General features: G+C 32.5%; 1 protein-coding gene across 1 annotated transcript in view; it reads left to right on the plus strand.

Annotated features, from left to right (window-relative positions):
• Positions 1-255: 255 nt before the first annotated feature.
• Positions 256-27,147, plus strand: part of LOC149534353 (protein TAPETUM DETERMINANT 1-like) — a 31,323-nt gene continuing 4,431 nt past the window's right edge. The window contains exon 1 of the mRNA XM_089806014.1: positions 256-332. Within this exon, the coding sequence (XP_089662140.1) occupies positions 256-332 (77 nt within the window). The remainder of the gene's footprint in view (positions 333-27,147) is intronic.

Raw genomic sequence — 27,147 nt, forward strand, 5'->3', positions numbered from 1 at the left:
GACACACACACACACACATATATATATATACATATTTTATCTATATATATATACATACATATGTATGCATATATATTTATTTATGTAAATGGAAAAATCAAGTGAATTACTGCAGTGGAAACTCATCAAATCGCATTGCAATTTGTATTTACATTTTTTTTTTTAAATGCTATAAAAAAAAATGTTATATGTATTAGATCATGGGTCAGGTAGATGTACCAACCTTGACTGTCCTTTGTGCACAGACCCATGCACATGGCACCTGCGCTTGGTAGTGTGTCGGGACTGCAGGCCGCACAGCTTATGTATGGCGATGATATTTTAAACACTGAGTATGGTCACCGTTGTTTGTTATATGTGAAGTGCATGTTTTATATAATGCTTCTTTCCATATTATATGTCATCAATCGAATTTGTATAATTCGATTTTATATTTCATTTTATTAAAATACATTAGTTATATATTTATATATGTATATATATATATGTATATATATATATTTAAATATAAATATAAATATATATATATTTAAATATAAATATATATATATATATATATATATATATATATATATATATATATATATATATATATATATATATATATATATATATATATATATATATATATATATATATATATATATATATATATGTACATATGTAAGTACGTAAAATGTTATTAATGAATTATTATTATTTGATAAATGATTTGTTTTAAAGTTTTGTCTTTTATAAGGATGAATTAGTTTATAATATTGTAAATTAACTATTAAGATTTAATTAATTATTTTAAATTATTAATTGGTAGCTTGGTGGGGAAAGTTTTCAAACAAATATTATAATTGGACAATGGATTTTAGACTTATTAAGGAAAACTTTTATCCATCCAAAACAATACATGTGTCAAGAAAAACATACAAAATGTTCCTCCATTCATTCTCTAAACTTGGAAACATAAATTGAGACCTCTACATTTAATTCAAGTTTGTAAATTTAGAAAAACCAAAACATGTGTTTGCATTGTGTATTCTTTATGCTATTGTTTTCGATTTTGGGTTGACTAGTGTTGACCAGTTATAGGACGTCTACCAGAGGCTTAGGGGTTATGTGATTGTGATGTCATGATGATGTTTTAATCTTGATCTTTATAAACCCAACCATGGTTATGTGATGGAATGCTCTATGCATCGATTGTAATTACTGATTGTTATAGTTGAGATTCTTATGTATGAGACATTTGACTTAACCATTTTTGGTCATCGATTAGTTATCCTTGGTTATTTTCTAGTCGCCATGATGGGATTGAAATGTGGATTTATTCTTGATGATGTCATGTTGTGACATGTTTTTACTTAACCATTTTGGAGTCTTCGATCAGTATGATTGAGATATATTTTGGTTATTGAGAACCATTGGATACTTTTGATTATCAGTGATGCTTCAGTTGCCAATAGAGAGCTGTTGTGATCATGATTTTCTATGGATGCTTGCTCATGGAGATTTGATGCTTTTATGCATATTTGATGATTTTATTATAGATTATCTTTTGCAATTTTGAGATTTATGATTCCATGAGCTTAGGGTAGGATATCTACATGTAGTGTCGGGAAGTGGCTTGCAATGGGGGCCGAGGCCCTAAGAGGCTGCTAGGGTAACTCATTGTAAGTTGGATTAATAAGTGAAAACATTCACACCTAATACTAACTAAATGAACCTAAAAAAATAAGATTTTTTTTCTCGCCCATGCCTTGAGTGCTTGTATAGACTAGAATGGGAGTAGAGAGAATGCATGGTTGTGACCTTAGATTCCATAGTATGCCTCGTTTGTATGAGAGGATACTAGTGGCCACATGAGATCAGTATGGACTCGTGGAGCTTAGCTAACTGCCAAGATAGCTTGTACGTGATAAATGTGATGACACATTCCCGCTTGCATAGTAGGTTCCTACATGTCATTGTGTGCCTCTAGGAATTAGATGTCGGTTTTGTGATAGAACATTTGAGTTAGTATACTTTTAGGATTCCTGGACTTACAGAGATTTATGCTATGTGTTTTGGATAGCCTATTTGGGACTTGAGAGTATCTCCTCAGCACGGTGGGAGTGGACCACTTAGGTACCATGTGGTCGGGTGGTAGTGTATTTTCCACTCTTATCATTTGAGATTCTTTGAGACATCATGGCTGATGCATCCTTTGTGATGGTGGATATGTATCCTTTCATTGATGATTAACATATGTTAGATGATGTTATCTTATGCTTATTTTTGCATGTTAGATTACTTTTTGCATATGATATAGTATATGTTAGAAGTGAAATTCCTACTATGTTAATACCAACGATCTCTTCAATGATTTGGAATGTTATGCACAGAGGGATGGCTAGGACCCACGATGGTCTAATGATGCTATTAACGATTGGGAGGAACCATGCACTTAGCTTATTATGTTTGGTCTTTATGATGGATGTATATATATCTTTTGTGATGATGTATCATGTGTATCATGTGATTATCTTTACTTTCATGTATCATGGATTAGAATAGGATGATGTACCTTATTCTACATATGGATATTCTTTTAATCTTTTCATACCCTATGACATGTACAATGGATGATTGAGCATTTGGAAATGTAATGTATAAACATTGGACTTATCATTATTATTTCATGTGGATGTTGGATTCATGTATGTTAGTTATTTTAGATCTAATTCAACGTTAAGGGATCCTTAAAGAATGTAATCTATTATGTATGTTATGTTTACTTTTAGATTGACATTGCTATTCCTTCCATTATTGTGCATAAGTTATATGTGGTACTTACTCTCATGTTTAAAAAAAATGCTACCAAACTTAGTGAAATTCTAGGTTAATTCATTGGATCCCTTTGCAGGGCATTACATTTATCCATTTGTTAATTAGTCATTAACCAAGTAGAAGAAAAGTAAATATGATGAGATGACAAGACTTTTTGTGCAACTCATACCCTTCCTACCAAAGAGAAATAATGAGTTTTCCATTTAACATGTTTCTTTTGAATTTTATCAAACACCCACTCCCACATAACTTTAGTAGAAGGATTAGCTGCAAAAGGGATACCAAGGTATTTGAAAATCTCATTAGGGCCTTTCCATCGCCAAAACATAAACTAAACCTAATTACGAGGAGGTTTAGACCAACCTAGAACTAAAGATTTATGAGGATTAATTTTGGCACCTTAGGCTAAATTGAATAATCCAAGTCTATCCAAGGTATTACAAAAATGAATCTCTCAAATTCTAAGAACAAATAAGTGTCATCAAAAAAATGGTAATTTAGTAGAGTATCATTATTAGGTAGGAGGAGACCTTTAACATGAGGACCAAGGGAGGGATCTCTAAGAAAATAAAATAGAGCATCAACAACAATCAAAAATAAGGAAGGGGCAATACGACCATCTTGTTAAGTTGATCTCTTAAGAGGAATAGGGCTGGTAAGAGTTCCATTCATATCCATGATAGTAGAAGAGTCCTTGAACAACACCTTTATCCATCTACAAAAATATTCATGAAATCTAAAAGCTTGCAACATCCCAATAACAAAAGGCCATTCAATTCTATCATAGGCACTTTCAAAATCAAATAACCATAGCAACATTCTACCTGCTCTTCTTAGCCCAATGCATTGCTTGCCAACTAGTTATTAAATTTTCTATATATACCTACCCCGAATGAAATCTGTCTGTGTAACTAAGATAAACCTATTCAAAAAATTCTCAATGCTTTTAGCTAGTAATTTAGCAATGATCTTATAAGAGATGTTCAATAATGTTGTTGGTCTCTAATTTTTTGTTTCAGCTTTGTCACCATTCTTTGGTATCAATTTGATCATGCCTTTATTGATGCTTCTTTCCATGGATCTTCTAAATGAGTTTTCATGGAGTGCCAAAAACTCAATGGAAATCCAATTTATGTTAGTTTTGTATAACTCAACAGGAAGACCATCACATCGTGATGATTTCTCATTATCTAAAGAGTTAATAGCCCATTTAATTTCTTCCAAAGTATTAAGATTTTTTAGTCTTTACTATCTTTTTTCACTTTTCTAGGAATCAATTGAAGACATTTATCGAGTGCCTCATAGTTAGCATTAAACATCTCAAATGAAAGAACCTAAGAATAATACTCAAAGAAAGTTGACTAAATTAGCTCTAGATCCGAAGATTTTCCACCATTACAGTGAATGTGTTCAAGGATCTCCCTTTTATATTTGACTTGATTATATTGAAGAAATACTAGACCCATTATCACCTTTCAAATTCCAATTCAATTTGGATCTAGCTGCCTAATCTTAGATCTTATAGTTTTGGATCTTTTTTAAAGAATGTTTAGACTTAATCAAATAAGCTTCTAACTCCAGATCTTGAATTCTAATATGGAGTTCTTTCTCTATTAGGTTAAGATTAGTCTATGCCCTAGTTTCTTCAACATTTAAATTCATACCTTTTTTACCAATAATCTAGAAAATCTTTTGCAAAACATCAAATAATCTTCTCCACATTTCTTTTGGTTAAACATAACTACTAACCAGCTTATAAATACTAGTGACGTTCCTGAGAGCACCAATAGTATCCTGGTCTTTAAGAAGAGAAATATTAAGTTTAAAGGGCTTTTCAACCTTCACCCTAGAAACCAGAGTCTCATCTTGCAACCCAATCTTTGCAAAGATAGGGGAATGCTTAGAGAGAGAACCTAGAGTAACTATGATAGGTGAGTGCTTAGGATTAGAGTAAAAACAAAGAAGAGTGGAGTTTCCATAAATTCTATCCAATCTACAATAAACTCTTTGAGATCCCTTTTTATTATTGCACCAAGTATACCATATATCCTGAAATTTTGATTTCCTATCTTCTAAAGGATGTAGCACATTAAATTTCATCTTAAATTTATTCGAGAAGAATAATTCATTGCCTTTCCAAATGAAAGAGTTACATCCTATTTTATCCTCCCTATGTTCTACCATATTAAAATCACCAATAAATATTCATGTAGTGTTAGGAAAATTATTTGAAGCCCATTCCCATAGTGCTACTCTATCTCTTTAGTCATTAGGTGGATAGAAGTTACACAATCCAAAGCTTTGACCATCTTTACTGAATACAATCCATAATGCCCTATGACAAGGATAAACTCCTCTATTAAGTTTTATATAATCCACCCAATTAGGTGCCACAAGAATAGCAACTGCCCCCTCCATCTTTCATGATTGGAGTAGACTGTAGTGGCATGATCCCAAATCATTTTAAAAATAGTGTGAGCCTAAAATCCAACTACTTTAATTTTTTAAAAATAGATAAAATCTTTTTGTTTAATTTTACCGCACCATCTTCTGACAATGTATTTTCTAACATTCTAGCTATGGATATTGATCATGTTCATGATTTTTAGGGTTGTTCTTACCTTTGTTATATAATCTATTAAAGCAACCACTAATATCTCCTTGTCTATTTTTATAACCATTAGAATTGGTTAATATCTGGTTATCATTTCCCTTTCTTTTGTTATTTATTTTATGTGTGACTTCAAAAAATGGGGGCTTATTTCTATTTTTATCTAGAGAAATTTCCTTTCCTAAAGACTTTGAAACATTCAACTACATATTCTTATCAGTCAAAGAGTGATTGACATTCTTAACCAGCTCTGCTCTCTTAGGTAGAGAATTAAGAGCAAGTTAGTGAGCATTATGCTTGATGGGGGTTTTAACCAAGGGCACTAGAATAACACTTTCTTATTGAAAAATAATGGATTTTAACTAGGAAAAACCACTTGAGATGATCTTAGAACTAGAGATGAGATACTTAGTAGAAGTTAGCTCAGTATCTTAAAGAGGGTTGACAATAGTTCAAATTCCTTTTCTAAGGAAGCATTAGAAACTTTATATTTACTATTTTCCATAGGATTATCTATCCCCAAAATTCTATCAAAGTTACCTGGGAATGGTGCAAAGGGTTTCTCTATTTCAAAACTAGAAACTTTATTAGCATTATCTTTAGAAATCTCAAAGTTAGAAGTTTCGGCTCCAAATAAGTTTGGGAAATCCTTTATTGCATCTCCATTCCTTTTACATTAAAAAAAAGTAGCTAGATTACCAAGTCATCAGACTTTTCATGAAAATGATTAAGAATCAAGAGTACGGGAGAAATTATTAGGGAATGCAATTCTAGGTTTCAGAGAAACTAGAACCCTAACATGTAAATATGAGAGGGTAGTCTTAGATTGTTATATTTGCAAAATCGAGCCAATAGGCTTCAATAGCTGGTGGATAAAGGGTCAAATTTTGACATTCAAGTTTTCAATTTATACCCAATTTGATGAAGCCCTAGCAGACACTTCTTCTACATTCCTAGTTGGCTACCATGGGAAGGCTTTGAATAAGCAACTTTTTTGAGATTGGATAGCTTATAATCAGGTTACCTTTCCTAGACTTTGTAGAATCCTTCATTCTTAACACCCTTCTTTTTTATTTTCTTTCTATACCCTGAACATGCTTAGACTATGTGGCCAAGACATTTGCATCATTTCTTAGATTCAATCTTTAGTGAATATCCCTTGTGCTCTTCTTTTAAGAACTTTTGGAAAATCTCACACCAAAATTTGATCTTCAAAATTCCTTTGACAAGACCCTTCTATTGAACTGGTAGGTTTTGGACTATCCCTTGCTGCCATTAACCTTAGGTTGAAAAAACTTAAGATAGTCAATTTTTAAATTTTCAAAGTGTTGAAAACTTCTTGATTTTCAATACTGAATTCAAGACTAAAAGTCTCCTATTACTACAAGTAACATCCGTTCCTTAGTTGGTATTGAGAAAAAAAATCGTTCAAATGCTTTGACAAAGAAATACCTATTCCCAAAAGTCAAAACAAAAAAGTGGTTGAATGAGATACATCAAAATAAATCTAGAGTGCACCTAACCCCTAGACTAACACAACTTTGAAAAAAGAAAGAAATGAAACCCAAACAAAAAATATTTAACTCAAAGAAAGCTAACACCTAACTAGAAAGACTTAAAAAGGCTAAGAAAAAAAAGCAATTTAAACAAAAACTTATCTACATAAAACCTTGAATAATAAGAATGTGGGGTGGTTTCAGTAGATTTCTCCTTATGTGAAATACTAATGAACCACCACATATAGTCCTGGGAAAAACTAATTTGTCTTTGTAATCAAAAAAATAAAATTTGAACAATCTTTGTTCAAATTCTGAGCACATATCACACAAATTAGAAGTTGTGATAACTCTCTATGACCATGATTAATCTAGAAACAAGTTCTCTTACCTTTAGCATCATATTTCAATTGAAAACCATCAAACTGAGAGGGATAATGGAAATATATCACCTAATCTGGTGAGTCTCCCATGATAGGGGTACACTCACACATTGTAATCTCTCATTCTAGTGATCTTATCTCATGGCACACAACTTCACATGCACATGGAAATCCTTTAGGTTCCTTCGGACTAGAAAAATCAATCATCAACCTTCCTTTCAAATTACAAAATTCATTACTATCATCGATCAAGATGTTGTGTGCCTCATATCCCATAGAAGCCTATTCAAAATCATACTTTCCCTCCATTGCAATCTCTGAAGCTAACAAGAAATTAGGACAACTTTTTTAAAAATGGAACCCAAATAAATGGATTATACATGACTCAGTTATTGCATGAATTGATATATGTGTAGAATACCCACAAATAGAGATTTCCTTAGTCAAGCTTGAGACTAAATTGAGCACTCTATCCATATCTTCTAATAACAAATCCTATTTTGAGGGAGGCATCTTATCATTATCCAATGGGGAATCAACATCACAGGAGGAAGAATTAGTATCTTCTTCTTGATGACTTTCTGATTCAAAAATCTCACCAACCTCAAGATCTTTTACAATTCCATCACCTTTTGCAACTTCATGGAGTTTTGGAAATTCAAAATTTTCTATGTCCTCAAAATATCTTGGCATATCCACACTTATTGAATCATCAACACTTAAAATTTCTTCATTGAATGGGAACAAAAACTCCTCTTGATCATCTTCATCATTTTGTCCTCCTATGGATTTATCACATGATTCAAACACCATTGCACTAAACTATAAAGGTTTTTCCTCCATGATTTGGGGAGGCTGATCCGAAACATCATTGTACCCATAACCATTTTCACTTAGACTCATACCTATAATACAATTATTCTAATTTTTGATGTTCCTATAAAGGCCAAAATTTCCGCTCTGATTTTGAGAACAATTGTTTTGGGCAGCAAGTTGTCTTGGATGATTGCCTTGGTTTCTTGAGGAATTCAACTTTATTTTGATGAGTTTATTGGATGAAAGAGACATCATCTCCTTCATGGCCTTAAAATCTCTAGACATATTGTTTCCTACTTCAGTAGATGTAGTTTCCTTCTACTCAAAGAAAGTAGTCTTTTGAGACTCATACCCTAAATATGTAATTGTCGGCATTGGAGCAGATATAACTTACTTTGTGAATGTAACAACCTCTTTACAGACCTTATCAATGGTATCAATGTCTCAAGGTGGGAGCCTTCCTATAAAAATAGAAGTTAATGAATCCATTGTGTCAAAATAGATATGGATGGTAGCCTCTTGTGGTACAATGTATGGAAACTCCATTCTTTGATACATCCTATAGAAGCGATGATTAAAATGTGAAATAGTCTCATGGCAATCCATCTTAATTGAGATGAATTGATGATATAAGATAGTTGGATCAATATAGATCTTGAATTGTTCCAGAAACTTGCTATCAAAAGAGTTCCAATCCCTTATTGATGCTGGTGGAAGATTGAGGTACCAATTGAATGCCATTTCCCCCAAAGTGTATGGGAAAAGGTGACATACCACATGCATATGCTGAATCTAGTTTCAATTACAAATTTCCTTGAAAATTTTAATATGATCTTCTATTGTTCATGATTCTCCATAGATGAACCATGGGAAAAACTTTTTAGAATTTTTTGGCAAGTTATGTAATCGTCCAGTTAGATTCAAAGGTGAACTTTAGGCATTGAAGAAACACATGGTGCATAGTGATAGGAATGTCTGAAGTAGAATATAAAGCAAATGATGATGATGGAATGTGTAATGTGAATGGGTGGAGTTCTTAGTATCCCTTTATCACTATGATGCTTGTGAAAGTGACTGAGTTTTAGGAACTTGTGTTTATTCTAGAAAAGCGCACCTTTCAAGAAGCACAGTTTTTGGAAATAGCAAACCTATGCAATTGGTCCACTTGCGCACTAGCTAAAAATTCACAAAAATAATTGTCAACTTTTGAGATTTGCAGAATTTTCAAACAACAACTTAGGTTTTTTGAGCCGAATAGTTTCCAGGCCCTCCTTCTAGTACCCTTTTTATTGAGAAGTCATTTTACACAATGCTTAATGATAAAAATCCTTTCAAACTCCTCTCTTGAAAAGCTGATCTGGGATCAACTCCAAGTTTTTGGGTGATCTTGCGAGCTACTGGAATTAGCTCAGTTGAAGATATGTGTTTCTTCATGAGGACACATTTACTAGTTTGAACCAATTTCAGATCAAATGATCAATTTCCTTGCTGTTTCAAAATTAACCACAAAAGAGATATGTATTTTATTATTTTATATTTTTATGATGAATTTAATCTAACAATGCAACTATATGAATTCCTAATTTAAACAAGGGTTAGAAAACCAAATAGAAAAGATAATGTAACAAGAAGTTTAAGAAAATAGCATGAAAGTAAAATCCTAATAGACATAAGCCACAAAAACAATGCATCTGTGAGTGAAGCCTTTGAAAAGATTGATGGATAACCAATGAAAATAGGATCAACCCTTCGTTAATTCTATTGATGCAATCATCAGTGGGAATTCAGTAGCCATAAGATGTTACCATTTTCATCAAATTGTAAGGCCACAAAAAGTGTGTTCATGCAAGATGAAAAGCTATGGAGGAATAATATGGTGATCTCTTCTCAAACTAAGTAGGTCATGGAATTTGTAGACCTATAGCAAACACAAGAATTAAAAGATCACATGACCAGAAACAACACAATAAACTATTAGCTCAATTACACTTCATGAATAGAGTTCCAATCCCTTATTGATGTTGGCGGTAGATTGAGGTACCAATTGAATGCCATTTCCCCCAAAGTGTATGAGAAAAGGTTACATACCATAGTCATATGCTGAATCTAGTTTCAATTACAAATATCCTTGAAATTTTTAATATGATCTTCTATTGTTCGTAATTCTCCATAGATGAACCATGGGAAAAAAATTTCAAATTTTTTTGGCAAGTTATGTAATGGTCCAGATAGATTCAAAGGTGAACTTTAGGCATTGAAGAAAGACAAGGTGCATAATGATGGGAATGTGTGAAGTAGAATATAAAGCAAATGATGATGATGGAATGTGTAATGTGAATGGGTGGAGTTCTTAGTATCCCTTTATCACTATGATTCTTGTGAAAGTGACTGAGTTCTAGGAACTTGTGTTTATTCTAGAAAAGCACACCTTTGAAGAAGAAAACTTTTTGAAAATAGCACACCTGTGCAATTGGCCCACCTGTGCACCAACTAAAAATTCACAGAAATAATTGTAAACTTCTGAGAGTTGCAGAATTTTCCAACAACTTAGGTTTTTTGAGCCGAATAGTTTTCAGGCCCTCCTTCTAGTACCTTTTTTGTTGAGATGTCATTTTACATGATACTTAATGATAAGAATCCTTGTTGAGATGTCATTTTACATGATACTTAATGATAAGAATCCTTTCGAACATCTCTCTTGAAAAGCTGATCTGGGATCAACTCCAAGGTTTTGGGTGATCTTGTGACCTACTGGCATCAACTCAGTTGAAGATATATGTGTTTCTTCATGAGGAGGCCTTTTCTAGTTTGAACCATTTTCAGATCAAATGATCAATTTGCTTGCTATTTCAAAATTAACCACAAAATATATATGTATTTTATTATTTCCTAATTTAAACAGGGGTTAGCAAACCAAATAGAAAAGGTAAGGTAACAAGAAGTTTAAGAAAATAGCATGAAAGTAAAATCCTAACAGACATAAGCCACAAAAACAATGCATCTGTGAGTGAAGCCTTTGAAAAGATTGATGGGTAACCAATGAAAATAGGATCAACCCTTCGTTAATTCTACTCATGTAATCATCGATGGAAATTCAGTAACCATAAGATGTTACAATTTTCATCAAATTGTTAGGCCACAAAAAGTGTGCTCATGCAACATGAAAAGCTATGGAGGAATAATATGGTGATCTATTCTCAAATTAAGTAGGTCGTGGAATTTGTAACCTGTAGCAAACACCAGAATTAAAAGATCACATGACCAAAAACAACACAATAAACTATTGGCTCAATTACACTTCATGAACATACATTCACAAAATATAACATACTTAGGCAAGAATCACTACACTCCAAATGTAAGCACTAATAAGATATGTTATTACATGAAAATAATGGCAGCCTGGAATACATATTACATTCCTAAATTTATAAGAAAACTTAACCTTAATTTGTGTTGAGAGTTAGTGATATCTGTATGCAATCATATGCTTGTAAACTAGTAAAAAACATCTATTTATGTACAAACTAACTACCTAATTGGTGCTTAGTAGGAATTCGTCCATTTTTATATCATTAATTTGACGCATGAGCCCTTACATGTCTTAAAACAAAGAAAACATGAGAAAATAAGAAAGAGAGACATTAATCAATGTAGGAGTGTTTGGAAGTGCCAAAAACAAAGTTTCTTTCTTTACTAGGTGTCTATAGGAGTTAAAATACTGTTAGAATGAATTTTTGATGCATGAAAAAATTTAAACTTAGAACTAGAAGTTAACTATTGGTGCACTTCTGAATTCTTCAAAATCTTCTAGAACACAATTGAAAAAGCACACCTATGCACCTAGCACACTTGTGAACCTAGTGCAGTAGCCCACCTCTGAATTCTTTAAAATATTCCAAAACACAATTGAAAGCATGCACATGTGCACTTAGCACACCTCTAAATTCTTCAAACTATTCTAGAGCACAATTGAAAAAGTGTACCTACACACCTAGCACACCTGGTGCAATAGCACACCTCTTGAATTCTTCAAAATCTTCCAGAATGCAATTGAAAAAGTGCTCTTACACACCTAGTGCACCTGTGCACCTAGCACAGTAAAGCACCTATGCACCAGCATGAATTTTTTTTGGGTTTTTCTCAAACGATTCTTGGGAGCACTCTAGTGTACTTATTTTGATCCCTTTGATGATTTAAACCCTTTTTATTGCTAAAAAATTTCATACATTTCCAAGGCACCTATTTTGAATCTTGTAATTAATAATTGCGTAAGATGAGGAACCTATTCTGATTCATGTGTCCAACCTCTTTATCTTTGATCTTTTTCTTATCTCCAACTATCTTATCCTTCCTGGTGAGGGACTAGGTGATCCAAATTATCCAAAACAATGAAATGTTTGAAATTTTTTCACAAGGTTTTCTACGTATTTTTAACTGGCTTTTTCGGAGGTCTTTTGCTCAAAATTTCAAGTTTAAACTTTCATTAGTCCCTAAAACTAGGCAGCCAAAGACTCACTATTTTAGGGATTGAAATTAGATTTTTAGTTCTTCTTTCCAATGGTGTAAATGGTTTTGAATTTTGAACTCTAGGTCAAAATTTATGACCCCAACAAGTTAAGGATGCCTTTTTTATCTACATAAAGAAGTAAACATTAGTCTAGAAAGCAAAAAATCAAACTTTAAGCAAACCCTATTGATGACAAAAACACAACCCAAATACCTAATCACTTAAAAATACCAAAACCCATCATTTCAACCCTTGATTGCAAAAACGACACACCTTGTGCACCTCAAAGATGCGCCGAGTGTGCCTTTAAACTTAGAAAGGTTTTTTCAATGATTGGGGTGCACATTAGTGCACCTCATGGGGTGTATTGATGCACACCCTATACTTGTTTAGGCATAAAATATTTTATTGTTTAAGGGTGCATGGTAGAGCACCTAATTAAGTGTGCTATTGTGCACCTTAGGCTTTTTAAGTTTGTTTTTAAAGTTTTTTTAACAAGTTTTTGTATAAAGTGGTACCATTGATGATGAATGCATGACACAACTTTAGAGCTTTTTTGGACTAACTTAAACTGCTAACAACAATAATCAAGATCTATGGTTGAGAGTTACCCTTAGTACAATGTTGATCCAAAGATTCATAAACATTTGCACAATACCATGAAAATCCTCACTGCAAGGAGAATCAAATTTTTTAACAATTTAGATTTTGAAACAAGACGACTCAAATAACATTTTCTTTTATTTTCTTGGACCAAGAACCTAAGAGGAATTTTCAATTACAAAGATAAAATTTGTACACACTTTCCAAATATTATACAATCACCAAAATTATAACCTAAGTGTTCTCCTCTTAAAAAGTCCAAAAAGTCCCTTTAGAAAGCCAAAAATGATTCCTTGTATAGACATGGATGTTAAGAACTGCTCCTTCATGGTTAATAACTACCTCCAAAATATGTGATTTGGGTGAGGTTAATTAACCTCTATAAAATTAACCCCAAAATGATTGAAGTCACTAATTATAGAGATAGTCTAACACCTCGCCAAGGGATCCAAAAGAATTAACCTAAAGTTTCACTAAGTTTGCTAAACATTTTTTTTTTTTTTTTTTAAGTAAGAATGTATAACATACACATCAAACACATAGTAGCGGAAGCAATAACATGTAATCATCGACCAACATACATTGCAAGTTACATTTCTTAAGGATCCCAAGACATTGAGTCACTTTTAAATTTAATTAATTCTAAGTCTAACAACTATCACATACATATGAAAGAATAATTAGAAAGTCCCATGTCCATAATATACATTTGTTCCGAATGCCTCTTGGCAAATTAATTCGGAATGCTCAATCATCCACTGTACAAGTCACAGGGTATGAAAGGCTTAAAAGAATATACATATGTAAAAATAGAAATGCATCAACCTCCACAAATCCATGTTACAAAGTACAGTAAAAATATATGAAACTATACACCATACATGATACGTCCATACATCCATAATGATAAAACATCCATGTACAGAAAGAAGGTAAATGCCAACCAAGAAAACTCCAGCCACGGTGACCACGGACAGATCTCAATGGTAAGAGTAAAAGCACTACCACCCAACCGCGTGGAACCTAAATGGTCCACTCCCACCACACTGAGGAGATAGTCTCAAGTCCCAAATAGGATAACAAAACCTATAATCATAAATACTCTCTAAGTCCATGAAATCCTATAAGTATTCTAACTCAAGGGTTCCTAAAAAGATCGACATCTAAAACCCAGAGGTACCACAAGACACGTAGGAAACCTAATATGCAAGGGGGAAAGTGTCATCGCAAAAGTCACATAGAAGTTACCTGAGCAATCCCTTAGGAATCTCGGGTCCCTACTGATCCCTGCGGCCACTAGTATCCTCTTGTACTAATGAGGCATACTACAGAATGCAAGGTCGTAACCAAGCATTCTCTCTACCCCATCCTAGTCTGTACTAGCACTCAAGGCATGGGAGAGAACATACAATTATCTTGCTAGGTTCATTTTCTCTCATTTAGTGTAAATGTTTTCACTTATTAAAACGACTTACAATGGGTTACTCCAGGCAGCCTCTTAGGGCGCCGATCCCCATTGCAAGCCACTTCCCAACACTACACATAGATAACCTACGCTAGGCTCATGAAATCACAAATCAAAGAATCATAATAAAATCACCTCAGTCCTATACAAGAAACTGAAAAAAAATCATAAAAGATAACCCATAAAAATTACATCAGTTCTTCATGAGCAACAGATAAGCATCAAATAAATATCATATGATCACGACAGTTCGCTATCAGCAACTGAAGGCATCAATGATAAATCACAAAATCCAATGGTTCTCCAATGAGAAACCAAAAAGTATCCCAATAGTAAATTACAATACTGATCGAAGACTCCAAAATGGTCAAGTCAACACATGACATCATCAAGAACATAACAAACACTTCAGTCCTCTCAAGCGACCGAAAAGCAATCCAAGTATAACTGATCGAGACTCAAAAAATGGTTATCAAATATAACTGATCGAGACTCAAAAATGGTTAAGTTACGTATCTCAAATACATACACCTCAGCTTCACACAAGGAAACTGGAAAGCAATAACAAACAGTAAATACAATCATGTCATAGAGCACTTCATCACATTACCATGGTCGGGTTAAGAAAGATTGAGACCAAATCATCATGACATCACATTCACAACCACGAGCCTCTAGTAACAACCTAAACTGGTCAATACTAGAACAACCCCAAAATACAGAGAACACATAGAAAACATCAAAGTCTTAGAGATTGGATTTGAAAGTATATAATTGAGTTAATGTAAGGTTTATGTTTCAGTTTAATGTCGAATTCAAGTAACTAAGTTTTCATAACTACTCCTTACGATTAACCCATTTCTATAATAACTTTCATTAAATCAATAATCCAATTCTACCATTTAATCAAATAATATTCATTATTAATTAACTTTAATTAAACTAATTTTAATTAAATTAATCAATAATTACTTATTCTAATTACTTATTTTAATCTATTCATTAATTGTTAATTTATTAATATTTAACCAAAATTATTAATAAATTAATATTTACAAACTATGTTAAATGTATTTTTATTTAATTATTAAATATTAATAAAAATTAAAATATTTATTAATTAAAAATATATATATATATAATTTATTAATTAAAAATTTTAAATAATAATAAAATATGTTTTTATAAATAATAAAAATTATATAAAAACCAAAAAAAAACATGTTTTAAACATACGTTTATAGCCCGTCGGCTAAATAGACCTCTGAGGTCTGCCGTAGGCCTGCGGTCGCAGGGCCTATGGCGGCAGGTACTCTGTACCTGCCATCGTAGTACCTGCGATGTAGGTACTGTCGGCTCTGTCGACAATGGGGGTGGGCACGAGATAATTCCCTCCCCCCCACTAATTACATTAATATATATATATATATATTTTTTTTTTTTTTTTTTTTAAAAACCATTTTTATTAAATCCGACTTGTATACTTAAATTTGTTAATTAAAAAAATTTACATATATGTATATGTATTTTTTTATCTCAACAAAATATAATCATTATAATACAATTTATTGATAATCAATCTATTAATTATATGTATATATAAAATAATTCTTTTTAATATTTATATATCAATATATTGAAAACTTGTTTACCAAATATATTGGAAACTTGTTTACTTCCTTATATTAATATAGAAAATATAGCCAACCATCCGAACTTCTAAGTTAGAAATTCGGTCTTAAATTCAACCCTTCCCATTTAAATTTTGTATACAGAAATTTATAGACAAGCTTGTGATAAATTCTAATATCGTAATGTTTAAACATTCATCACAGAGAATTCAGATTTACAAACCCCAGACACAAAGAAGATAGGAAAGGATAATTGCGTATTTAATGGATAATAAAAAACACAAGACCCTACCTGATCCTGATGCTATTATGCAAATCTCCAAGAATTGTAAGAGAATTCGCTCCCCTCAATAACCTTCTTCTGGAAAAATTTCTTGGTATCAGCCTTCTGAAATTTGTTTCTAAAAGTTGTCTCCCCAAAAATTCTCGTCCAAATTCGTGTCCCCCTAGAATGAACCCCCAAAGTTGTGATAAGCAATTTTCTCCTCAAATCTGGGGCACTAATTGTGCGTTCACCCGAGAAGACTCTTTGCACAACTGAGTTAACTCCAAATTAACCTTTATTATCTTTTCTTTTATTTTGCACTCATCTTTTCATGCACATTAAGTTGATTTATTAAATAACTTTATTTATTATTCTACTTGACTTCTATTTTAAATTAATTTATTACTTTAATCTCATGTGCACTTCATGAAATTAAAATAACATTATTAATTTTTATTATTTAATCTTTTAATTTATTTCTCATATTTAAACTCATGCTTAGATCATGCGATCTAGAATTCTTAATAATTTTATATCTTTCAACTTTTAATTTATTTTAGAAACTTAATTGATAACATATTTAATTAATTTAAATAACAATAATATTTAGCATTTATTTAAAAATGAACTCCAAATATATTATTATTAAATTAAATAAATATTATCCTGTTCTAAATTTATCTTTGAGCTTTAATTTCCAAATTTAATTCTTTTATTTAATTAATTTCCCAATTAATTAAATATTAAAGATATCATATTAATTCTCTATTAAATTAAATCATTAATTAACCTTTTTAATTAGACTTAATTAATAGAAAACACATCAAGGACTCATATAACAACATACGAAAACCCTACATAGAAAAACACAAACTAAAACAAAACAAAAAGGGTTATAATCCCGAAATTACATCATTTGATGCATTCGGAGGGTACTTAACTCAGATACTTGTCCTAATTATCAATTAGGACAATTGGCTAAAGGGTTTAGGAATTGGACTTACAATTTTATCTCCCCTCTCTTACCATTGAGACATTGCGATAGGGTACACTCATCCTAGCAATTCAGGGAAGTCGATACCCAGTACCTGCAACCTGCATAAAATCCACGCATGTACAAACACAATATTCTAAGCTAAATAGACAATGGCAGGAAGTGGTGCATTGTGTAGATCTTGACTAGCAGGTGACTATGACTCCCTTCCTTAACCACATCAGAAATACCATACATAAATAAATCAAACACACACACCATACACATGCAGTATGGGGTAAGTATCCATAAGAAAGCACATGGAATAATAAACCATCTAACTAATCATCATCGATAACTGAAAACATTGAATAATCATCATACATGCATGAAATATAGAGTACCAAGTAATCTCATCATATAATAAGCTGAGTGTGAAACAACATCTAATAATCTCTAAATTAATAATACTAATCTGCAAACATAAATTGGCCCAAAAGAGTTTGGCAATGATAACAGAAATGCGACTTAGGGGCGGGCACTACAGATAGAAGGTTAAAACCATTACATCATATGAAGGATAAGGCATTTTAGAGAGCCTTATTATGGATTCAAAATCTATGTACAGATAGGAACAAAGGAACAAGTCATTGAAAATTTTCTCCAATACATTGAACCCCATTATCAGATGCCTTAAACATTTTATTCTGATCATGGAACAATGACGATCAAATGTTTGGAAGGGTTGGCTTTCCAAATGTTCTCCACCAATGTGAAATATGTGGTTGATTTTAGGAAGACGTTCTTGATTTTCAAAAATAAAGAGGTTGAGCTTAATCTTTGTCTCAAATATTTAAGAGACATTTCATCAAATAGATTGAGTGAATGGCCTTGAGCTCAATTAAATGCATTGTGTGGATGAACTCACAACCTACCAATATATTGAGGTGATGGTTTGGTATTGATCTTTCACTATGTAAATTGGAATGTGATGGCTCCCTCCGAATTTTTTGGTGATCATTTAAAAAGACTCTCATAAAATACCGTCTATTACAAAACTCTGCATGTACTTCTCTAGAGTCCATTGATATTACCACCTATGTGCTCTCATATTTCCATGTTCAAACCAATTCGAAAGCTTTCCATTTACTTAAAAAGCCTCTAAGCTTGAGGCATTCAGTCAGATGTTTAATTTTTTTATATTTATGCTTCCAATATTGGCAATATTCTCTTTTAAACCATGCACAATCCTAAACTAGAGGTGACACCTTGTTATTCTTGACCTAGTCAATGGACACTATATCAAATAGTTCCCATGCTTTGTTACTGATTGGGCTGATGCACACACATTTTATCAAATGGTTAACATTCCTTGTTATTGGTTAGATTAGTCGATAAAATGTCTTGTCAACCTATCTAGCTTGGCGCAGAGATTCAAAGCATTCTGCCACAGTCAATATTGTGATTCTTAGCCTTAGAGGCTTTAACAAACGTAGAAATTATCACACACCCTTGAAATTGTTTGCATATGCCACTCATTGATGCTAATACTTGGGAGTGTGAAATGTTAAAGATGATTCCCCAATGTAGGGAACACCAACTTCATCGTTGATATAAATATCCAATCTTATAACTCTATGTGATAACTTCGAGATAGACACAAGTGTGGGTTATTCCATATGTTTGCAGAGACCTCTAGCTTTTGCAACAAATTCCATTTAGTGTCTTTGCAAGCTAAACATTGGAAATGGTATGCATAAGCTAATATCATACGTCTTCCATGTATTCTAAATCTATCTTAGAGTTTTCTAAAGGAAAGAAATGATTGGCATTCATTGGACACATTTGGTAAAAAATTTAATACTTGTAGTCTTCCATCAATGCATTACAGGCTACAAGATAGTAGAATGGTATCCTATCAAAAAAATCACATGCTTGGTTTGCACTCCCACATTGCTTTCATTATTTATTATTCCAAAAAGTGTCTACCAATGACACTTTCAAAGCTCCAATCTAAGTGCTTTATCAAATAAGTCATTTTCTTTCAAATGGTTTTAACTTGTCAAAAATTGTTATAATCTTCAACTCACCATTTCAAATTCATGCTTAAAGCACATTTGGTCTGATTTCAATGAAAAATAGAGGTACAATTGAGGCATACTTTACTCTATAGTAAAAAGCCCTATCTGGGATTTGATTTTTCGTGAACGATTAGCCACTTGTGTTCAGCAAAATGTTTATGGTTTTTGGTATAGTTGATGATTTATTGACCTTTATTAATTGAACAAGGAGGTTAATAATGATCTCCAAAATACATGTTTTGAACTCCAACCTAAAACTTTTTGGATGAGAGGTTAGTTTTGGATGCTTCATTAAGCTTTTCATTTATGTACAAAGCCTCCAAGCTTGAGACATTTAGTCAGATAGTTAAAAGGCATATTATTTGTGCTTAGAATATTGATAATATTCTTCTTTACACCGTGCACAACCCTAAACTAGAGGTGACACCTTGTTATGCTTGAAACAATCAATGGACATTATATCAAATAGTTCAATTGCTTTGTCACTGATCAGGTTGATGCACACACATTTTATCAAACAATTAACTTTCCTTTTTATTGGTTAGATTAGTCAATAAAATGTCCTATTAACCTATCCACCTTGTGACAAATATTCAAAGCATTTTTCCACACTCATTATTGTGATTCTTAGCCTTAGATGCTTTAACAAATGTAGAAATTTATCACACACCCTTGAAATTGTTTGCAAATGCTACTCATTGATGCCAATGCTTAGGATTTTGAAATGTTGAAGATGATTCCCCAATGTAGGGAAAACCAACTTCATTGTTGATACAAGTATCCAATCTTATAAATTTTTGTGATAACTTCTAGCTAGAGACAAGTGTGAGTTATTCAATATGTTTGTAGAGACTTCCAACTTTTCTAGCAAATTCCTTGAGGTGATTATATACAGACCACCATTATATCAAAAAAATACCATGCACTTGCCCTAGTATTTTATATGTATTTCTATTGCTTTTGATGGCTTTGGTCAACATAAGTATAGGATGTACATTTCTTCATGGAATTTGGCAATTAAAAAGGAGTCTTATATATGTGATTTATCTATGCTTGTTTGACCAGTGCTCATGATAAAAGTAATGCATTAAAGGATAGATAATTTGTTAGATAGTTGGAAAACTCCCTTCAATCCACTGGTCCCAATAGATTATGTCAAACTATTGATTCACACTATTATCCTCTGCTCTATCAACATTCAAAGTCATCTTCAAAATTTGGATTGGAATTTCTCTGCCAGTAGTTTGATGATCTCAAAGCCAAGCCAATTTTTTGAGCATGCGTCAAATGTTTGAGTGCTAGACCCATTGAAAGAATGAATGACCAACTTTCCAATTCCATTTAGTGTCTTTGTAGGCTAAATGTTGGAGATGGTATGCTTAAGCTAATATCATACATCTTTGATGTATTCTGATTCTTTGAAAGAAAGATATGATGGGCATTCCTTAGACACATTTGGTCAAAAACTTAATACTTTCCATCTTCCATTACTACATTGGAGGTTGTGAACTAGTAGAGGGGTATCGTATCAAACAAATCACATGCTTGGTTAGTGCTCCCACATTTCTTTCATTATTTATTATTCCACAAAGTGTCTACCAATTACACTTTTAAAGCTCCAATCTGAGTGCTTTATCAAATAAGTCGTTGTCTTTCAAACAATTTTACCTTGGTAGAAATTTTTATAATCTTCAACTCACCATTTGAAATTCATGCCTAAAGTACATTTGATATGATTTCTATGAAAAATAGAGGTATGATTGAGGCATACTTTATTCTATAATAAAACGACCTCTCCGGGATTCAATTTTTCATGAATGACTAGCAGCCTGTGTTTAGCTAAATGTTTATGGTTTTTGGTATAGTTGATGATTCATTAACCTTTATCAATTGAACAAGGAGGTTAATAACTATCTCCAAAATTTGGGTTTTGAACTCCACTCTTAAGCTTTTTGGATTAGAGGTTAATTTGGAAACTTATCTTAACCGTTTCTTTAAAAAAGAAAGTGGAGAGGTTAAGATTTAAAATTGAAATATGTGTTTTGGAGCCCAAAACTTAACCTTTTTAGATGAGGTTAATGGTTAATGACTGAAATAAAAATACATATTTTAGAAACATATCTTAACCTTTCTAATGGAGAGGTTAAAATTTTTAAATGAAACACATGTTTTGGGAACCTTCATTAATCTTTGATAACTTCAAACTTAGGAACCAAATTTCAAAAATCCAAAGTGTTGGACAGAGATAGGAACGAGCCAAAGATATTCAAAAAGTAACAATGATTAGAAATATTGAGGGGAAGAAATCATTTAAATTTGAGAAAGAGGTATATCCTTAAGGAATAACCATAGCTTGCCATGACAATGATTTTGAAAATTTAGAGCAATTTTTGATATCTGGGCAACAGTTGGTTGTATTTGGGGAGAAGGACTAACAAGGATGAAGCTCGAATCTAGAATAAGTAGAATAGTGCCTTATCCATTAGGCTATAGAGTCACATGAGGAACCACTTTACAAAGTGGAAAAATGACACCAAAAATAGGACAGCTAAAAGGAAGACAAGGCATAAAAAAAAAAACATAATAAAACTCCTAACTAGATTATGTATAAGGCAGGTTTCCCTACCTCCAGTGAGAAGATGTATAATCATGCAAACCCATTCACTTGTTGTAGATAATAAATACCATGGTGTGCCAACATGTGAAAAATCTCAAGCTTCCATGGGTTCAAATATAAGTGCACTTCTTAAATTATAACTTTGAGATTCCTAGCATGCCCCACATCTTTGGAGAAAGTAAAGTATCCAAATAAACAAGCTTCATAAAAAATATTTGACCTCTAAACCAACTCTACTTGATGTTGCATGTCAATGATAACTTCATTTTGAAAGAGTTGAATTTTTGAATGTATTTATGATACTTTTATTTACTTGACAATTCCTCTACTTGAAATTCCAATGATTGGTCATCATGAATTCCTAAACTTATTTCTAACACTAGACTCTCTTTCTTTTCCATGGGGATGATAATGTTTGTATTCTCTATGAAATTATTCTAATATGAATGCACATCCTTGTCAAAGTGGATCTTCCCATGATGTATTTCTTCCTTTTCTCCTATTAGATCACTCAAAGAAGAAAAAACCATCTTTTCTATTTTGGTGTGCACATCCTCTAATGAGTCTATTTGATCATGAGAATTGATCATCAATTGATATTTATGTAAGGGGAATTCTTTTAAAATAGAATAATCATCTATGCCTTCATCTTCACATTTTTCAATCTTTAGATCACAACACATTTCTTCAAGGCCAAGTACTCGTCTAGTTTGAGATACCGTCACAATGTTTTCTTCATTGTAGTCTCCACTTGTCAACTTGAATGCTTCAAATTTAGGTTTCAATCATGAGGAAGAGTGAGAACTTGATGTGTCATCTTCTCTTACTTGAATCCTATCATTAAATCTCATTTCCATCGTACCTATTGTTAAATTTTCATCAATGTTTTCACAAACTTGGTTCATGGATTCTTCTTGATGAACATCTTCAGAAAATAGGAAAGCTTCATATTCAACTTCCATGTAACCTTGAAAAGGATTTCTTGTTAACTCATCATCTTTCTCTTGAAAATTATCTTCTACTCTTTTGATGATCATACCATTTTCTAAAAACTCTTCAACATCCTCAAAAGTAAAGACTTCAATCTCAGGAGTTAATGGAGATGTCTACAATACTTCACTTAAGATTATTTCTTCATCAGTGGTAATGGTAGAATATTGTGAACAATATTCTAAAGAATTAACTTGAGCAATAAATTTCTCATCATTAATTATTAGTGGTGGAGAAGTAGGAAGGTCTTCTCCATAGAGGAAGTCATCATATGAAGCATTAAGGCACCAAGTAGGAATAAAAGTGGTATGAAATTCACCTTGATCCGTATTTCCCTCAGTTTTAATCATATGTTATGCAGTTCCCTCAGAAACATTTGATATCTCTTTTTCTTTCTCATTAGGATTGAAATGATTGAATACATTCTCCAGGTTTTTGATATCTTCATAGCGATATCCTAACACATTAGCAGACCCTTCTTCTTTTATAAACTTCATTTCCTAACCATCTCATTCATTAGACATAAAAGCCCAATGACCTTTCATGTATGCAGATCTAGATGACTCCTTTCTAACATTTGGATTGGGAGATTTTTTGTTACCAAGGAAATAATTCTTGCATGTGTCTTCTTTCTCAAGCTTTTTTATTGTTTGAAGTAAAGAAGGGTGGACTTTTTCAGGATCTAGGTGTGCATTGCAATAGAAGCTTTTAAAAAACTGAACCTGATTAGGATCAATGAAATTATGTTTTTGATGAGCCAAAGGTGTTGGCATTGGGCCACTTTTATAACCATCATTTCCCATCCTAGATTCACATGAATCGTCCTTCTAATCAAAGCATTCCATATAATAGCATGTGGAACTTCTTTCTGAAAATGATTTTGGCTTCTAAGAGAAAAAAGGATTATCTTTACCATCTTCTTCATATATCTTTTGCAAGGTTCCAAGCAAATACATATGGATCTTTTTTGGATCTAGTATCCGTCCATCATAGAAACTCTTCAAGAAGTTGCCTTGCTTAAAACCTATGAAAATCTGATTTTGTTGATGTTGGAATTAAAAATGGGAAACATATACTTCTTGGGGGGGGGGGGGTTTGAATTATAAATTCAAACTTTTAGCACTTAAAACCTTTTTACCATTCATTAGATGCATGTGATAATCTGAGATGAAAATGTAAAGAAAATGCATCAAACATGTAAGCACACACACACTTGACACTTGATATGATTACCTAGAAATCCTCCAATGAGAAGGTAAAACTAGGGTGGAGATGATACCCACAATTCTTCAGTACTGTAGCAATAAAGAGTCTCTTGTTAAGGGTACAGAGTGTTGACCATGAAACAAGATCTACCCTGTGAAAGGCCTACTATGTTAATGGCTACAGGAGACTATTAAGTCCACCCTTGTTAAAGGATTTTAACATCCCATTAGAAGTGTCCTTAGTTAAAGGACTTTTAGAACATTCACTTGGAATGTCACCCTATTAAAGTATTTTGCAATGACTGTTAAGACAACCTTAGTCCAAAGGATTTCACTGTATTGATATAGTTGTTTGAAAGTAATAGTAGAATGTTTGATTTTATAACTTACAACTTTGTATTGCTGATTTCAAATCTCAATTTTGACTTTCCTGATCCTTTATGATCTGATATGTAAATTTTGTATCCTCGATCCTTTGTTTTGCTAGCTGATTCTTCTATCCTAATCCAATTTGTGTTACTTGACACTCTATAATGCCAATGCTCAACACTTAATAATACAGATGCTTGACACTTATTGTAATTTTTCTTTTGGCTCAGCACCTAAACTTGTGTAGAATCAACTATATGCTTGACACTTGAATCACTCGACATGGTCTATCTTCTCGACATTTGAGTGACTTGGCACTCATTGCAACTTGACATTTATACATATTATACTCGACATGTATCACTAGCTCAACATGAACTTAGTAAATATCTTAAGTCTATTGACACTTAATTGTTAAAACCAATTTGAGATCAACAATGTCCTCCTTTGACATGAGTGCAAAAAATAGTTAACAATGTATAACAAATCAAATGTCCTTGAGTATAATATATTCACAACTTGACATATATATACAAAAATTCAAAAAAATTCAAATTTCTATAATAGACTTATATACCTCGAAATCTTGTAAGTCTCCCTAAGTTAATGTTCCTATTCTATATCCAAAATCTATTCTCCATAGATTTTCCTCTTGCTAATACTCTTTGCTTCAAAAATACTAATACTCTTTATCTAATATATACTCTATTTCTTCTCTTTTTCTATTTGCTCCCCCTTTGTTTTCTCTCCCTCTTACTCTTTATCTCCCCCTTGCATATGTATCTCCCCCTTACTCTTTATCTCCCCCTTTTTGACACTTATGTCAAAGGGTCTATACATAGATTGTGTACTTGTCCAAAAATTTCTTGTCGACTTCCATTATAATCTTTAGACCAACATCTCAGTTGTCTAATGCAACATCCAATTATTTTATTTGGATGGCTATCTCTATTGCAAGGTGAACTAGTCCATCTAATGTTGAAAGATTAGGATCTTTCTTTAACATCATTTCTGCATAGCCTAGTTCCTTGTGGAGTATTTGCATATGAAGTATAAGGAAGGCTTGAATGTTAATCAACTTGGCTCTTATATTAGCCTCTTCGACTATTAACATAGCTAGTTGACTTTGTGTTTGAAGCAATGAATGGAAATGCTTCTCACTTTGAGCTAGGTTCTTAGGTAATTGCATACGTAATAGTTTCACATTACTTTCCAGACTTAGAATTTTATGGCTTATTTCCTATGTGAAGAGTGTGGGATCACACAATTTTGTGTACATTGAGAATATGTTCTCAAGTACCTTCTTCACTTTCTCAATTTTAGTAGAAAATTCAACTTGTGAGAGTGCTATATCACTTAATTTTTTCTCATTGAATTTTCCTTGAAATTTTCTCTTAGGCCATTCCATAAGTTTTACATTGGTTTCTTGATCTTCATTATTCACGTATTCCACAATTTTTGATAATTGTTCTAATATTGGTTTTGGTTCATCAGGTGTTTACAAGCTAAAAGCATCTAAAAATATTTCTTTAATATCTTTTAATGCTTGCCTTTTTTAATACTCCTTTCTGAGTATTTCTTGTTGTTTCTTCTTTTCTAAGGCTTCTTGTGTTATGCCTATTCACTCTAGTGTCATGGCTGCATAGTCATATATAGGTATCACTATTTCTTCATCTAAAATTGCATCTCCATAGTGAAATACCTTGGAAACCTTGGTTGAGCTGGAGCCTGGTGCTAAAATATGTAATGGTGTTACATCAGTGGTTGGTCTTTGAAGGACTTTTGTAGGACAACCAAATGTTGATAGATTTACCAATGTTTGTATGACTTCTTGCTTCTTCACCTTTGGTATGTCCTTTTCATCAGTTCTACTTTGGTCAATTACTATTATTTGACCTAATCCTTGTGTTTGTGTATTAGGTATAGATATCTCTACCTATCCTATTTGTGCTTCTAAACCTTTATCCTCTTGAGTAATGTCAATTTGTTGTTCAACCATGAAAACTTTTACAGTAGTGTCAGGCTTTGTAGATGTATCATCTGATGTTTGCACAAGAGGTTGAGCACTAGTAGTTGGAGGGATGGAAGAATGTGGTTCTTGTGTATTCACCTTATCCTTTGTTATATTAGCTATTTCCTTCTGAAGCTCTTCAATACTAACCAACACAAGATTCTCACATAATCTAGCTTGTAGTGTGGATTGGTCAAGGCTTTTCTTTAGGTCCTCTACAATTAATGGATTGATGTTCTAAGGTGAGATATCACAAAAATCATTTACGATTATGGTTTTTGTAGGTGTGATTTTATCATGT

The sequence above is a fragment of the Cupressus sempervirens genome, chromosome 10 (assembly GCF_028749045.1).
Source record: "Cupressus sempervirens isolate cs-2001-9-10 chromosome 10, ASM2874904v1, whole genome shotgun sequence".
NCBI lineage: Eukaryota > Viridiplantae > Streptophyta > Pinopsida > Cupressales > Cupressaceae > Cupressus > Cupressus sempervirens.